A 17,487-nucleotide genomic window follows, 5' to 3' on the forward strand; every position below is an offset into this window, starting at 1 on the left:
CTACGGACTCTAAAGCTGCAGTGATGAGCAGCAGTGCAAGAACTCCAGGAGATGAGACAGGCAGACAGCTGCTACATACTCTGAACCAGTGCTGCAAAGCTTTTTATTTCCAGCAATACTAACCAAAAAGGAGTATCAGCAGGAGGAGAGTCGGGTAGGTGCAGCAGTATGGCTAGCATCATGCTTTGATTGACTGCAAAATTAGTAGCGATTTCCTTAGTCCGTATGAAATTAGCTATATGATTTATAAAACAAAGAAGAAATCTTCCACCTATTAACTGCCCATTATGCTGAATACCTGAAGCTAGTGAACTCCTTAATAGTACTAAGAACACAGATGGAAGAAGCCTGAATATACTGCATATCACACCACAGAGAAAAAATAAAATTCAATTAACTTCCGCACTTATTACGAAAGAATTCAATTGTGATCTAAACACCATGATTAACCCACTCAAATCCCAAACAAAATAGCCTCAAGACAGATCATTAAGGTAGATGTGAATGCCAAGAAAAGTCATTCTGAGTCCGACATACCCCAGGGGATTGTGGAGATCAGACACTGGTTGTAAATGTTTAATGTAGGAAATAAAGGATCCTCACTTCTGCATATGTTATAAGAAAGCCATCTTCCTAAGGAGGTTCCACTGATATTAGAAACATGAAGGACCAAGTAAATTCTTGGGAGAAAATTCTAAAATATTCAGACATTTATATTAAGAGGCTTGGCTTTCCCATTATGTTTAATGCAACTGAGTTTGTACAAAAGGATTTTCTTAACAAGACAAATCTAAGCGACGTGCCTCTAAAATCCAATCTGTGTATTATACTGACAAAACCTATGCCTCTTCAAGTTCATCAGCTGCTAGTTTTCTTGGCCCCAGTGGTTCAATTTTAAAATCTTCAAACTTCTAGCTCTTCAAGGAGGTAGTCAGTAGGATCCTATAGGAGATGGTCCTCAGGAACAAGGGACCAAAATGGAGCTGGCAAATATTTAAGAATGCTTTCCATAAATCACAAGGGCACTCCAGCCTCAGATGTAGGAAATCAGGCAGGGAAGGGAGGAGACCAGCATAGCTGACTAGAGACCTGCTGGTCAAACTGAAGACCAAGAGGGAACTGTGCAGTCAGTGCAAACAGGTACAGGGAACCTGGGAAGAGTACAGGGATGCGGCCCGCTTGTGCAGGGATGGGGTCAGGAAAACCAAGGCAGATCTGAACTTGGCAAGGTAAGTGAAGACTAACAAGAAGGGCTTCTAAAGGTACATCACTCAGAAAAGGAAATTTAAAGAAAGCGTACTCCAGCTGATGAATGAAAATGGTGACCTTGTATCAACATATGAAGAAAAGTCTGATGCACTCAACTTTTTTGCCTCAGACTTCACCAACAACCGCTCTCCTCACCCACCCTGTGTAAAGAGACAATAAGAAGGGAACCAGGGAGATATAGTCCCTCCCACTGTAGAGGAGGATCAGGTTCATGACCACCAGAGGAATCTGAACATAAATAAATGTATGGGATTTGATGAGAAGCACCCCAAAGTCCTGAGGGAACTGGCTGATGTGGTTGCCAAGCCACTCTCCATGATATCTGAAAAGTCATCGCAGTCAGGAGAAGTCCCTGGTGACTGGAAGAAGGGTAACATTGTGCCCAGTTTTAAAAAAGGGTAGAAAAGACAACCTTGGGAACTACCAACCTGTCAGACTCACCTCTGTGCCTGGGAAGATCACAAAACAGTTCCTGCCAGAAGCTATGCTAAAGCAAATGGAGGACAGGGAGGCAGCCAGTATGACTTCACCAGGGACAAGTCCTCCCTGACCAATCTAGTAGCATTCTACGATGGGGTTAGCACATCAGTGGACATGGGAAAACCAAAGGATATAATCTATCTGGACTTCTGTAAAGCGTTTGAGACAGACCCCTGCAAACATCCTTCTCTCTACATTGGAGAGATATTTATTTGATGGGTGGACTGTTCAGCGGACAAGAAATTGGTTGGATGGTCACATTCAGAGGTCAACGGCTGAATGTCTAGGTGGAGATGCGTGACAAGTGGTGTCCCTCAGGGATCTGTGTTGGGACAAGTGCTGTTTGATATCTTCATCAATGATATAGACAGTGAGATCAAGTGCACCCTCAGCAAGTTTCCAGATGACACCAAGCTGAGAGGTGTTGTGGCCATACTGGAAGGATGAAATGTCATCCAGGGAGACCTAGAATACATGTAGAATTTGGCCTGTGTGAACCTTATGCAGTTCAACAAGGCCAAGTGCAAGGTCCTACACCTGGGCTGGGGCAATCCACAGTTTCAGTACAAGATAGGGGATGAAGTCATTGAGAAAAGCCCTGTGGAGAAGGATTTGGGGAAGCTGGTTGATGATAAGTCCAACGTGAGCTGGCAATGTGCATTTGCAGCCCAGAAGGCCAACCATATCCTGGGCTGCATCAAAAGAAATGTAGCCGGCAGGTCAAGCGAGGGGATTGTGCCCCTCTACTCTGCTCCTGTGAGACCCCACCTGGAGTACTGTGTCTAGTTCTGGAATCCTCAACATAAGAGGATATGGAACTGTTGGAACAGGTCCAGAGGAGGGCTACAACGATTATCAGAGTGTTGGAGCACCTCCCATATGAGGAGAGGTTGAGGGAGTTGGGCTTGTTCAGCCTGGAGAAGAGAAGGCTCCAAGGAAACCTTATAAAGACCTTCCAGTACCTACAGGGATCCTACAAGAAAGCTGGAGAGTGACTTTTTACAAAGGCACGTGGTGATAGCATAAGGGGGAATGCCTATAAATTGGAGAGGGAAAGATTTAGATTGGACATTAGGAAGAAATTCTTCATGATAATTGTGGTGATCCACTGGAACAGATTGCCCAGGGAAGTTTTGGAAACCCCCTCGCTGGTGGTGTTCAAGGCCATGTTGGATGGTGGCTTTGGCAGCCTTACCTAGTGGGAGATGTCCCTGCCCATGGCAGGGGGCTTGGAACTGGATGACCTTTAAGGTCCCTTTCAACCCAAACCATTCTATGATTCTATGCCCCATGCAGAGTTAAGAAAGAGTAGATTTAGATTAGATATAAGAAAGAAATTATTTACAATGAAGGTCATGAAAAACTGGAACAGATTCTGCAGCGAAGTTGTGGATGCCCCATCCTTGCAAGTATTCAAGGTTGGGGGCTTTGAGCAACCTGGTGTAGTGGAAGGTGTCCCAGCCCAGGGCAGGGGTGTTGAGACAAGATTATCTTCAAAGGTCCCTTCCAACCCAAACTGTTCCATGATTAACAGTGTTGCTTTGGATCACACTTTTGTGCAATAACAGGAAATCAGAAAGAACGCACAGAAAATATGCAGGCAGGAGAGAGAAACAGAATTAAGTTCTTCCCACCTAGAAACATCAATGCATCTCACTTTTTGAATATGATAGTCCTGGTTATGGTCATGTAATGTGCAACTATCATGTTGAGCAGAAGGCAGTAAAGCTGTTGACTAGGGTGACAATCACTCGGGGCACATATCTGGAGGTGTTAGAGAAGACAACTACATTTTCAGCAAGGAACATTACAACATAACTAAAATGCCAACATACATCCCTTACTTAAAAGAGTGCATGGAAGCATTCATCCCTCCTCGCTGAAAGATCAATAAGCATTCTCTGTACAATCATCAATCATCCCACAGACAATACTGAGATGCTGACAGAAGAAAGAATGAAGGAGAAAAGAAGGAGCGTGGGGAAGGAAGGAAGGGACAATTCAGAAACAGCATCTTGATTAAATGCCAGCTGCAATGACAAGAAAACTATAAAGCAAAAGAAGGAGAATGGGCTAAGAATGGTCATGCCCTTCAGAGGACAAAGTGACGTTTTTTAATTGCTCAGGAGGTTTTCAAAATGAGGTGTCTACCTCCAGCAGAGTGAAGATTAATCTTCATGGAATAGTTTGTATGATGAGTTGATATATGTCAGAAGAGCAATTTTCAGTGAAGTAGTTGATAGAATCAAATCAGTATTTCAAACAAACATGAGGAGTGAAATGTATTTACTGCGAGTTAAAATGATCAAGATTATTACACTGATGTCAGAGCTTTCAAAACTCTGTTATGTAGATGTGTAATGGACAACAAAACATTATAGCTTCTGTGCTATTTTTCCTTCAGGCATAACAGCATGACTGTATTAACTGTCTCCTTTTTCCTGTTCATATTGCTGTAAGATTCTGGCTTGATTTTGAAATGAATTGGGGAAGTAAAGTGATTTTAATTCTTGTGGGCAGGGAATAGTTATTATAGTATTTTGGAATTAAGTAGGTATTCTGCTAAAGTCTGGATAGATGTATTTTCCCCATCATTGGACACTTTTAAGATTCAGCTGGACAGGGTGCTGGGCCATTTTATCTAGACCATGCTATTACCAAGAAAGGCTGGACGAGATGATCCTTGAGGTCCCTTCCGATGTGGTATTCTATGATTCATATGGAATGAAACCATTTCAGACCACCCTCATACATCTTAGCCCTTAGTTAGCCATTGACCCATAAAGCTATGCTTTGCGCGAATTCACGATTTCCAGGCAACAAGTCACATATCTCTCTTTAAGAGCAAAGTCACCCAGTCCAGAATGCCGGAATTGTTCTATGACCATCAAGTACAGATGGGACATAATTTAATTAATCCTGTGATTCACAAATTTCCTCTTAACTTTAGCAGATGAGCTCCATAGATGTCACTGCTAAGATGACCAGATGATCCTTGAGGTCCTTTCCAACCTTGTATTTTATGATTCCATGACATGTAAATTGAGTCTCTTGCAAGTATCCAGCAAGAAATACTTACAACCAAGAGCTACAGCCATCCTGAAGGCAGCTAATCCCGCTGATAGTAACATGCCTTGTAGAAACACTATTGCAGAAACAGGGCCAAATACCAGTGCTTTTGTATTTTATTAGTGCACAAGTATTACCTGCATTTAAATTCTTAATTCAGACTGACCGTATTTTGATTATCCATCTGCTGTGGAAATTTGTTTATTTCCACTCCCTCCATAATCATTTTCTTTGGTAAAGGAAGGAGAGCTGGTTCTCCTCCCTCAGCACTCCCCTCCTCCTCTTTAGCCAAGCAACATTTATAGTGGCAATGTTCAATGAAATGATTTATTGATGAGGATATAGTCAGCAAACATTTCATATAAGTGTCTAGTGTATAACGGATCCAGGCAGGCAGGAATCCATAGACTTGCCACTAGAAAAGCGTTTTAAATGTGTCTAATTAGCTGTGTCAGAAACACAACTAAAATCATAGAATGGCCTGGGTTGGAAGGGACCTTAAAAATCATCCAGTTCTAAGCCCCCTGCCATGGGCAGGGACACCTTCCACTAGACCAAGTTGCTCAAAGTGTAAGGAAGGTTTACACAGTTTTCCAGCTTCCTTCCTCATAAAAACTAAAGTTTTGTAGCCCTCTAATGTAACGATGCAGCTTGATGACTGGCTATCCTTCAGTTTCCAGAAGAGATCATAGAATCATAGAATAGTTATTTTAAGTTTGCCATGCAGCATCTTGAAAGAGATAAAAGGGTCTGCAATGGCTTGCCAGTGCCTGAAAGCAATCATTTTAACTCTTGATGGACAAACATTCACTTTTTGAATGAAAACCTCATAAAAAACGCATCCAGAAAGTGATCAAATGTGTGTAATCTAGAAACAAATCTAAAAGGTTCTATATCATTCTCTGGGATTTTTTTAATGATGTTATCATTATGGTTTTGGGTTTTTTTTGCAGGTGATAAATAACATAAACAGTCTTTTGCAGTGACAACGGTGTCAGAACATCTAAATGGCTCTCAAGGACTACATAGCATATACATCCATTGCAAAGATGGATGATGATAATTCTCCTCAAGTGGAATACCATAGTATGAAACTTCAAATGAACCAGATTGTTTCTGCCAGGATTGGACAGATGTGGGTTTAATATGGCCTGAAGTCTACTCAAGGTCAAACTTTCAATTTAAATGTGAAGCAAATTCGTCCTCAGTGAGCCATAATCCTCATCCTGTTACAATTCTTCTCAGTCCAGTGATGAAGGACTCGATTACTTTAATTATAACCAAAATCCAGTAACAGAATCTTCATAAAAGGCTTTCAGGACCGACAGTAAAATTTAAGCCTTTCCAGTTCTTTTGTTGGAAGGAAAGCTGGTGGACTGGGAGAATAACGAGGAGTGGGATGAAAGGAATGAAAGTGAAACAGTTTAAGTATCTTCCAACAGCAAGATAAGCAAACCAATTAAAAGGGTTGTCATTCTCCTATTACCTGAGCACTCTGTATTACAAAGGGAGCTGAAGCTTTGTTGCACAACAGTCATGCTTGTAATTTAATATGAATAATGAGCCAGATACATGAATAAGACTATTAAATTGTTATCATAAGTAGCCATGTCCCTCATCAATTAATGATTGTGTGTGTCATCAAAGAAAGGAACTTCATTTTTAAGTATTGATCATCACCATCAATGTTGCTAAAGCAACTGGCTGTCTTCTTTTGACTTACCCCTGAATGTAGAAATTAAACTGTTACATGAAAAGATAAAACAGTGATTATTCTCTTATATGGAAAACTGAAGAATGTTAAAGAATAAAGGACTAAGGAAGCCAAATTTGTTTCCAAAGATAAATGCACCTGTGTAAGAGCCATGTTTAAGGTCAGAGCACATTCTCAATAAGAAATTAATCATGCTTCCCCCATCAGTTTCAAATTTAATGTTAATGTTGAAGTCTTGAATAGTTTCATACACTAGCAGAAACCCAGCAGAAGCAACAGAAAGACATGAATAAAACAGGTGTGAAAACCACTTTTTTATACAGCGAATAAAATCAACTTGCAGGAATCATAGTTAAATAAGAAAACAGGTGAATTGTCTATATATGCTTTTTTATAGAAAGTGTATTTATACAGAAAGAATGTGCACGTGCGTATACACAGATAGATGAATATACACTCTACATCACTCATCCAAAAATGTGTGCTTGACCCTTTGATTGTTTTTTTTGTTGTTGTTGTTGTTATTGTTTTGGGGAGCTTTGTTAATATAAGATTTATACAGAAAGCAGCTACAACCTGTCTTCTTCCAACTTACAAGCTTCCCGGAGTTTTTCCTTGTCGTAATGTAGCCCCTCATATTCTTGTAAATTAATCCTGTTCACTCTGATACGCAGGCGATCTAGGATGGAATGAGGACTGCAAGAAAAGAAAAAAGCTTCTTAGATGAAGTGTTTCATAGAAGAACAAAATGAAAAAAAAAGCATATCAAGTGATTTTACTGTTCTTTGAAAAAAAACAACCCAAAAAGCAAGACTCTTCAAAAATTGACCACTTTCTCACCAATCCATCACTGCATTTAAGATTACAGCTACCCACCACATAGACATAGACATTAGACTGCAAATTACAAGCAAGATCAAGAATTCCATTTGTTGGCTGTGTGGTCTGAAATTACAGTAGTTTTTATGAGTTCTCTAATTTGTGTAGAGTTAGCCCTTCCACCTGCACTCTGCCTCTTTGTACATTCCTAGGACTTCACCACAGCCAGTAGGTCTGCCAGGCTGTGTTTCAGGACACAGATGTTTTCTTGGGAAGTCTCTCAGGACAGCCATTCCTTTGCCTATGAAAGCATCCACCCTTATACCCCTCGGGGATCCTCATTCATTAACTCTGTTCTTGGAAACAGATATGTGGCTAAGAGGCGGATTTCTGCAGTAGTGAGTCCAATACACATAAACCAGGAGGACTTTCAAAAGCAAGTAGCAGTGCAGGAACATAATTTCTAGATATTTCAGACAGATTTAGACATATCAACTGCCTATATAATTCTGAAACACTCACTGAGTCCCTATCTACAAATTTAAGTGTTCATATATTGATAGGAAGCTTTCCCAATCAGTTCTGGTTTGATTTCATGCTGGCTTCCACCTTACTATAAGCTATTATTTAAGTTTAGCTGAATGCTATGTAAATTAACTACCTCACATTTGCACTTTCCAATTTTAAAGACAGATAACCTGTGTACTACTATGCATACATCAAATATCTGTCCTGTAAGAACTGGCCAACAGCTCAGTTAAAAGTAGACTCTTCATCCTGTATTTCCACTGAAAGACCATCTATTTTACCTGTTTTAATACAGTTATTAACAGAATTATGCCAGTAGAATGACCACCAAATACACACACTGCCTTTTAAAAGTTGAAATACTGTGCACTATTATAAATATACAGCCTGACATTTTCCTTTGTCTCAATTTTAAGATATTTAACGCACTGCATTTGCACTGTCAGTTTAAATCCCAATCAGAACAAGCCACATCTCAAGAATTTAAAGTTTTTCTTTAGTTTTAAACAAGCAAGTGATTTGCTTTTGACCTGAAAATATTGCTGGCCTGAGAAAATGCTTGGTTTGTGGCCACCTCTCAGAAAAGCCACTGGGATGGCAATTAGCAATTATTTCAGCATTAGCTTATTGCACGCTTTCTCTCTGTTGGCATAAATAGCTCTATAACATCTGGACAGATGAAAGTAAAGATTGAAAATCAAGTCCCAGTAAAAAAAAACCTCCACTGGCACAAGTACTCTTTGCCTAAAAAGTGATAAATTATAATGAATCGAGGGCGCCTCCAAAACTGGAGTGTAGGACACGTTAGAAGTAGATGCATGGAAGAAATTCACATTCTGAACAGGGATTTCCATAATAAAGATTTTTCGAAAGCCTGAGATACATGAAGAATAGCTTAGAAGAAATCATAAATGCTTAACAGCAGTGGCCAGACTGAAACAAAAGAAACATTTAGGTTGCCCAATGTTTTTCCTGTGCTCATTGACAAAGTACTCCAAGATATCAGCAAACTGCCGATATTTAAGACAAGCTTCTGCAGTTTGACAACAGACACCTTCCAACAGAGCTAGAGGGAGCAGCTTTCTAACTCAGGTGCCCTTATGTTACCCTACAGAACTGCACTCTCCACCTGCAAGCTCTACAGCTGGCTCAACAACTTGGAGGTGAGTGCATGTAAATGGAGGCAAAAGGTGCATAGATGGAACGAGAACATAATCACACTGATTCTGACACTCTTTTCTTTCTTTTTAAGGCATGTTTAACTGTCACCTCACTGGCTGAGAAATTAACATATTCTGAGGAACTATATTCCCTTTCAAATTCTATAAAATGCAAGTTCAAAACCAAAAATCATAGGAGATTTTTCTTAGCCAAGAAAATCTAAGAAAACATTTCAGTCAGAAAACATAAGAATATAACTACATACTCTTTGTCTGAGGGGAGAGTATTAGTAATTCACTGCATGAAGTAGGATTCATGAAAACGACAGACTGGCAGCTCTGAAAAGTGAAGTATTTTATGGATCGGAATAATATGGGAATAAGCTATGTAGCTTTTCCCGCAGTGTTCTGCCCTTACACGTTCCGGTGAAAGTAGTTCAGTATTCCAGCTGATCTCTTGACAGCCTGGGGGTTGTTTGCAGGTGTAAGGACAGGTTTGCTTATGAATTACCTCTACTACTCTGAATTCAGTTGGCAGAAAAAGGAGTGGGAAGACAAGATAATTCAGCAACTTATTTCTGTTGCAACACTCCACCATGCTACAAAGATACCTATCCTTGCTACATGCTAAATTAAGCTAAGTGTAAACCCAACCCAAAAAAACCTGTCTCAAATTGTTATTTCTCCTGAAATGAGAGCAAAATCTGTGTTGAAAACTTTGAATTACCCAAGCTGGGTTATTCAAAAAAATATGCTCTCCAACCTCCAGTTCAAAAATAACCCTTTGACCAGAAGTTGAGACTCCTGTACAGGAATTACTCAGCCCAGAACAAGGGATGTTTGCTCTCCATATTAGAATCAAGCATAGCCACCTCTTACTTAATCATTATTAATCATTACTGGTCAACTTGCATCCTACCACACAACTGGCCTCATTTCAAAAAGATCATCACAATGGATAATCTGGATATCTCATGGAAGGGGAGAAGAATGGAAGACAAGAAACAAGAACAGCTTCCCCAGCAGGATGTTTGGAGCCTTTACGTTAAGGTGAAGGGGTGGTCATGTTGACCCTACATTCAGTGCTCAAGAAGACCTGCAAAAATGGGAGCGAGGCAAGTTAAGCCTCATGCCAACATCTGCCAATCCTTAGTTAATAATCATCTGTCTCCCTACAACCTCCCCATGAGGAGAGAATAGTGTTTTGACACCAAGGGGACAGAAGGACAACATTGGCTTCTGTAGCTATGCTGACTCACTATGCAACACCATGAAAGAAAGGAAAACATGCACCTTCTTTCTAGAAATGTTATTTCTTGCTTGAAGCTGGTGGCAAACTATTGCATTTCCAGCATCAGTTTCTTGAGTCACATTAATCATTTCAACTGAAAAGGAGAAGCAAGCAAGCCCTTTTTATTTGCTTGAAACCGGAGGAGGAAAAAGATGCAAAATCAACAGCAAATCTAAAATATTTTTGTTACTCTAGGAGCCATACACCCTCTACAAAAGCACTTTTGTATAATTTTTTGGTACATCAGCTTACTGTATATCTCCAAATTTGCTTCTATGGAAAAAACAAGCACACCATCTTAAATGTAATGTATTACCTGAGGAGAAATATTTCCTTTCCAGGTCAAGAATGGGAAGAAAATCAGCTGGCAAGTGTCAGAGATTCCTGTTCTCCTGTTTATCCTTCTGTCCCCCCCTTTTTATAATGACATGGAACTACTACTACTACATAAGCAAACTATGTGCATTATCTTTGCATTATCAGACTCACAATTGACACCAGGGAATATTGTCCTTATCATCCAACTAATTAACTCATTCTTTCACAGAACTCATGAGCTCCATACATAACTGTTTAAAGCAGCCGAGGAAGATATTTCCAGCATCAATACTTCTGTAGTCGTCACAGATACTGATAATAACCGGTATTATTATAAAAATTGCACACTTCATCTTGTTCGAAGTCAGTGTACTCAGAAACCACAAAGCTTAAGTACTTAAGCATGTTCATGTAAAGGCGAACAATAGCATGACGAATGTCACTGAAAGCAACCATTAGTACAGTAGTAATAGAAATGTATGTTCCTAAAGACTGTATAAAACACTTGCTCAACCATAGGGAAAGGAAAGGAAGAAAAGCCTTCCAGATACAGGAGCAGACAATTTATAAATTCAGGGGAATTTCTGCACTGCAATCTAACCTAAAACATTCACATTTCTTCTACCTGTTATTCTTCAAAATGGTGTATTACATCGTCAATGAAAAGTAATTTGAACTACTGATTAATGAACTTCATTATCTCTGAAAGAATCTAATTAAGAATGTCATTCCCCAAATACGCCAGCTCACAGAATTACACCCTAAAGGTCTTATGCCCCATGAAATCATAAACACAGAATCAGGTAAAGTGAAACATTGTGTTCATTTGCGTTGATTAGATATAATGGATTTATTTAAACACTAACCTAAAGATCAGTCTTCTCAAACTGGGAGCATAGATAGGCTAGTTTTCCATCAGATAAAGTTAAAATATGTTATTTTGATTAACATAGGCCAGAAGTGCACATTCAGGGCAGTATTAAATAAGAGTCCAAATTAGCTGTGCAGAAAAGCAATGGACATTATTTATTTGGGACAAACCACGAAAGATTCTACAGAGATGTTATGAGATCCTCTCAAAATTATTCCACTTCATCACAAAAAAAAAAATCTAATTTCAGTAGCAGAGAATGATTTCCTTTCCTTTTTTAGTTGCAAAATGGCTGAACAGTACAAGGAAATTGCATTACTTTCTATCAGACAAACAGCATTTTACTTCTCCTTGTAATAGGGATTATTCAATATCTAGGTGGTCTTCCGTATTCTTATGGAAAAGAGCATGCTTTCTGGAAACTCTTAAAACTTGCAGACATTCATTAACATAAATATTTAATTTCATTTTTATGGGTTTTAAGTCTATTCTTCTGTAAGAAAAAACGCATCCCATGGCACACCAGGTTACACATCAGAATCAGAGACACCCTTTTTGCAGGGACAGGTCTTTGAAAGTCAGCATCATGCTAGATAATCTGTTTATAATGTGAAGTCATTTTTAATGCCACCCACTCCACTGCTGCAAGGTGCTTAGTAAAGAAAAGGTATGCAAACATTTCCCTCCTGTGCCTAAACTATAGCATTTTTGGTATTCTAGAACTGTTACCATCAACACCACAACCTGCCAAAAATCCCAACTAAACAAAGAAAACATAAAAACACAGAGCTTTGACAGGAAAGAATGAAAACAGCATATTTTTCAAAAGTTCCTTGCGTTCCACCACTTGTTCAAACCTGTAGAAGCAAAGCCACACACACGTATTTCTGAGACTATCACCAGAACCTCATCTAGTTCCATTCACCAAGAAAACACTCAGCTGTTGATGAAGCTGTGACTTCCTGCTCTCACTCCTATTAATCATCCAGCAACAGGCAAGAGGATGCCACCCAACTCACTTGGAGCCCAGATGGTTTTCCTAAAGTCATGCTTCTGCACCCAGTTACCCAGGAAAGAAAACAGGCAGAGTGAGCTTGGGTCCTGTCCTTGGTGCTCCTGCACAGCAGCCTGGTAACATCTCTGCCGTGACACCAGTTTGATTCAACTGGGAAGATAGACTTTTAAATTATATATGCCCTAATCACTACGTCAACTATTTATGAATCCTGTGAATGATTACTTATGCTTTGTGTCTACACAGAGATTGGAAATAATAATAATAAACAGCCCAACAGAACACAGCCCACACCAGCCTACACACTCAGATTTATTATGATTCAGTAAACAGAAAGAGAAATCTTCTACTGCCCCGTCCTTGCAACAAATGAATTTTTGAAAAGAAATCACACTTCTCTGGGGTATGTTTGCAGTCACAGATTAATGAATTACCTATCTTCTAGAGAAAAAAATAAACACGCAAAATTAATTAAATGTTCCAGTGTCTAGAACAATTGCAAAAAGCAAAGCAGCAACCAGAGCATAAAGAGAGATTAAACTTCCTTTTGAGATCTTATTGGCAGAGCTTGGAAACAATACATTAAGAATAAGTGTGTTTTACAGAGCATTTATCTAGTCAAAATATAAGAACTGCCATAACAGAGCAGAATCCAGCCTCTTCTGGTAGACAAATCTTAGTGCTTCACAAAAGTCCACTGCTATTTTAAGGCAAAGCTCTTGCTAAGCTCTTTACCTAAAAAAATACCCCCTAAAAATATAAGCTTTATCACATACTTTTTTTTTTCCATTTGATGGTTATCCCAGATAAGCCAGGTTAGCCTAACTGTACTAAACCCTGTTGCACTTTCTTAGCTCACATTTGCTGCAGCAAGTGCCTCAGCGTTTTGCTGTATGAAGGCCAGACTCACACTTAAACATGTGCTGAGGAGCCAGGGAGGTCCTGGTTTTGGTTTTCTTTCTCCTTCATCATGTTATCCATAGTTCTCTCACACTTTACAATTCCAAGAACAGTGGATTCTCAAGTATTAATCCCACTAAACAGAAGCCCACATGCTAAATAAGAAAAACCAACAAAGACTCAATTGCCTGCAATTTGTGTGATAGAGAAAAGGGAGAAGATTTATATAAAACATTTTCATCCTTAACTATGCATTTGGAGAACAGCTTAGTATCACTTTTTCCCTTATGCCTTGTCTCCTGTGATTTATTAGACCCTCCTCCTATAAACACTCATATTCAACCTAACCCACAAATCTGCTTCTATGAGGCATTTCATAGAATCATAGAATAACCAGGTTGGAAGAGACCCACCGGATCATCGAGTCCAACCATTCCTATCAAACACTAAACCATGCCCCTCAGCACCTCGTCCACCCATCCCTTAAACACCTCCAGGGAAGGTGACTTAACCACCTCCCTGGGCAGCCTCTGCCAGTGCCCAATGACCCTTTCTGTGAAAAATTTTTTCCTAATGTCCAGCCTAAACCTCCCCTGGCGGAGCTTGAGGCCATTCCCTCTTGTCCTGTCCCCTGTCACTTGGGAGAAGAGCCCAGCACCCTCCTCTCTACAACCTCCTTTCAGGTAGTTGTAGAGAGCAATGAGGTCTCCCCTCAGCCTCCTCTTCTCCAGCCCCCAGCTCTCTCAGATGCTCCTCATAAGGCCTGTTCTCCAGCCCCCTCACCAGCTTCGTTGCTCTTCTCTGGACTTGCTCCAGAGCCTCAACATCCTTCTTGTGGTGAGGGGCCCAGAATTGAACATCTAAAAGCAAAAACTTATTTCCTATTATTCCCTCACTATTCACACAGGTTTGACATGCACCCTTGCTGCAATCATTGCTCTGTAAACTCTACAAAAGAGTAAAAACTATTTACAATAAGGTGGTACTTGTATTTTTATTTATGCAGATTTTGCTATGATAAAAAAAAAAATCACAGTATATCCACAGTGCTTCTTTCAGGCACTTATTTCAGGCTCTTTCAATGTTGTTCAACCAAAAAAAGGAACATTAGAATTTCAAAGCCATCACAATTCAAACCAAATTTCCCTAATACCTCATGGGTTCTTATTTTAATTTGCCAGACACATTAATTGGCTGCCACAGTGCAGAAGCGTGCTTAATCTATTTTTACAGATTTTAAGATACAGAACATCTTTGACTTACAAATTAGTTTGGGGCTCATATGTCTCTCACTGCCTTATCCTGACAGCTGATATCAAATGAGATATTCAAATAACTGTATCAAAACTTGGAAGTCATTTTCCAAGGGATATCCCTCAAGTTGAAAACAATGCCCATTCCCCCAGACCCTCAGCTTATTTAATGTTCTGCATAACTAATAAGGCTTATCTCCACTTTTTTTCTAGAGGCTTGCTTAGGTACTGAATCAGTGAAACAAGTTATTTGTAATATTTTCTGTTCCTTAAAGTACAGCAAATGTGATCCAGGGACAAGGCATACTGGATTGGAAATCTTTCCTTATTTGCAAAATAACAATGAGGAACTTGCAGCTTTTTGAAATTTCACAGAATCATAAAATAGTAGAAGTTGGAAAAGACTTAAGGAGGTCATCTGTTTCAACCCACTGCTCAAGCAGAGGTCACCAAGAGCAGGCTGCTTAGGACCACGTCCAGGGAGCTTTCAAGTATATCCAAGCATGGGGACTCCACAATCTCTTCTGGGCAACCTGTGCCAATGCTCAATAAAAATATTTTTGCTGATGTTCAGAGAGAGCCTTCTGTATTTTATTTTGTGCCCATTGTCTCCGGTCCTGTCACTGGGCACTGCTGAAAAGATCCTGGCTCAATCTTCTTTAGACCCTTCCTTGAGATATCTATAGACATTGATGAAATCACACAAGAGCCTTCTCTTCCCCAGGCTAAACATACTCAGCTTTCTCAGCCTTTCCTCATAGGAAGAATGCTCCTTAGTAACCCTCATCATCTTTCACCAGACTGTCCTCAGTAGCTCCACATCCCTCTTGCAAAGGGGAGCCCAGAACTGCACACAGCACTCCAGGTGTGGCCTCACTAGTGCATAGTAGAGAGTAAGGACCATTTCCCTTGACCTGCAGGAAGCACTCCTAATGCAGTTCAGGATAACGTTAGCACTTTTTGCCACAAGTGCACATTGCTGGCCCACAGTCAACTGGGTGTCCACCGGGACATTCAGGTTCTTTCAAAGCTGAACTTTGCTCTTGAAATTATTCAGTCAGTTTTCCCAAATAATTCTTGGTTTGTTGAACATTTTAGATGCCATCTATTGCATGTGCTCAGTCTTCAGAACAGAGAAGTGTTGATGGGTTTTCTTAAACATATACTATTGAATTTCTTCTATGACAGAATAAGATTCATTCTTCAAATCAAATTTCTGCTCTGAAAACCCGGATTTCTAGCTCTGAATCTGTTATTTTCCAACACATATTTGAAATTTATTTCTTTGATACTCCTAACCTGTTCGAAAATATGTCCCATTATAAGACTGGCAAAGCAAGAAGGCAGAAGGGGCACCAACAAAAAGCAAAACATATATTTTTTAACTGAATAGTAAAAAAACATTTCTAAAGACAAACTATATTGCCTGAATTGACATATCATATTAAGGTGGGTTTGGTGATTTATTTTTTGATTTTGGGGTTGGTTGGTGGTTTTTGTTTGTCCATTGAGGGTTTTTTTAAATTGTGGACACACAGAGGCATTCATAATAACACTAATGTGTAGAATTAGAGGACACCAGCATACAAGAGTGCAATGGTATGAGTATTTAAATGTCAATTCACCACATTTTGAAAATGTTAATTTAGTTACTACTTAGTAAGTAAGTATGGTGCAGATGCCATCAATTAGGATATTGCCAAGGAGGGGGTGGGAAGTATTCATCTTCAATGCAGGTGCACACAATGTCACAATGCATCTCTGGGGGACCAGTTCCCTGTTTTGATCAGCTCTATCTGGAGATATAGCCAAGAGATCAGCTCTATATGAATACATAGCTTATGGCTGAGTTTGTTCACAGTACGTTTTTGATGAAAGCCAAAGGATGGAAAGCTGTCATTCTCAGACATTTCAAGAGATGGTGGCTGGCACTTAACTTCAGATCTGCCTGTTGCTAGGGATCTGTCTGATGAGCTGGACTCGTGGCTGAACCTGGTCACTAACACCAGACATGCCCTGCTTACCTTAGATGGTACTGTGGAATCGTGCCTTTGCTGGTGAGGCCACTGCCCTATGCCTGCCATGCTGTCACCTGAGCGCTTGCTTCCCATTTGTCACTGGATTTTACCTCCCTGTCTCCTGGTTGAATGACACACAGGGTAACAGCAAAAAAAGATGGAAAATTGAAAGTCAAAAAAAAGCCAGATACTCACACAGTGAAGGAATCGGGGGGAGCTGAGACTCTCCTCAGGTCAGCAGACTGCACTTTATGGATACTATAGGCAGCAGAAAATGAGTGGCCAGGAGAAAAGGAGCACACAGTGTGGATAGACAAGAAAAAAGACAGGAAAGAGAGCAAGAGAGAGAGAGAGAAAGAAAAAGAGACAGGGATAGAGAGAGGAAGAGAACAAAGAAAGAGACATACAACATTTAAACAGAAACAAAAGGAATGTGTCACATAACATTTGTATGAAGAGACATGCAGAGCTCCAAGTTCACATTAGGAAGCCAGAAGACATGCATATGGAGAAAATCACTGCTACATGGCACACAGGAGCTTTCTAAAGACATGAGTGAGGAGGACGAATGACAAGCTAGCCACATATCTATACAAGGAAGACAAGGAGCCCCAGGATTTGTTCCACAGGCACTGAAAAATTTCAAGGCAGCAGACTTCAGAAGCAGGACCAGAAATGCAAAAAAACATCAAAGCCAAGACCTGAATGGATGGAATTGTCTCCAAAAGTTGGTCAACTTTAGTTAACGTTTAAGAAAAAAAAATACCCTTACTGGAGATTTT

General features: G+C 39.9%; 1 protein-coding gene across 1 annotated transcript in view; it reads right to left on the reverse strand.

The window, feature by feature from the left end:
- The window catches only part of DGKI (diacylglycerol kinase iota), a 211,797-nt gene that overhangs the window by 63,343 nt on the left and 130,967 nt on the right, over positions 1-17,487 (reverse strand). The window contains exon 22 of the mRNA XM_069859033.1: positions 7,128-7,228. Within this exon, the coding sequence (XP_069715134.1) occupies positions 7,128-7,228 (101 nt within the window). The remainder of the gene's footprint in view (positions 1-7,127; positions 7,229-17,487) is intronic.

Source organism: Phaenicophaeus curvirostris, chromosome 1, assembly GCF_032191515.1.
Source record: "Phaenicophaeus curvirostris isolate KB17595 chromosome 1, BPBGC_Pcur_1.0, whole genome shotgun sequence".
Classification (NCBI taxonomy): domain Eukaryota; kingdom Metazoa; phylum Chordata; class Aves; order Cuculiformes; family Cuculidae; genus Phaenicophaeus; species Phaenicophaeus curvirostris.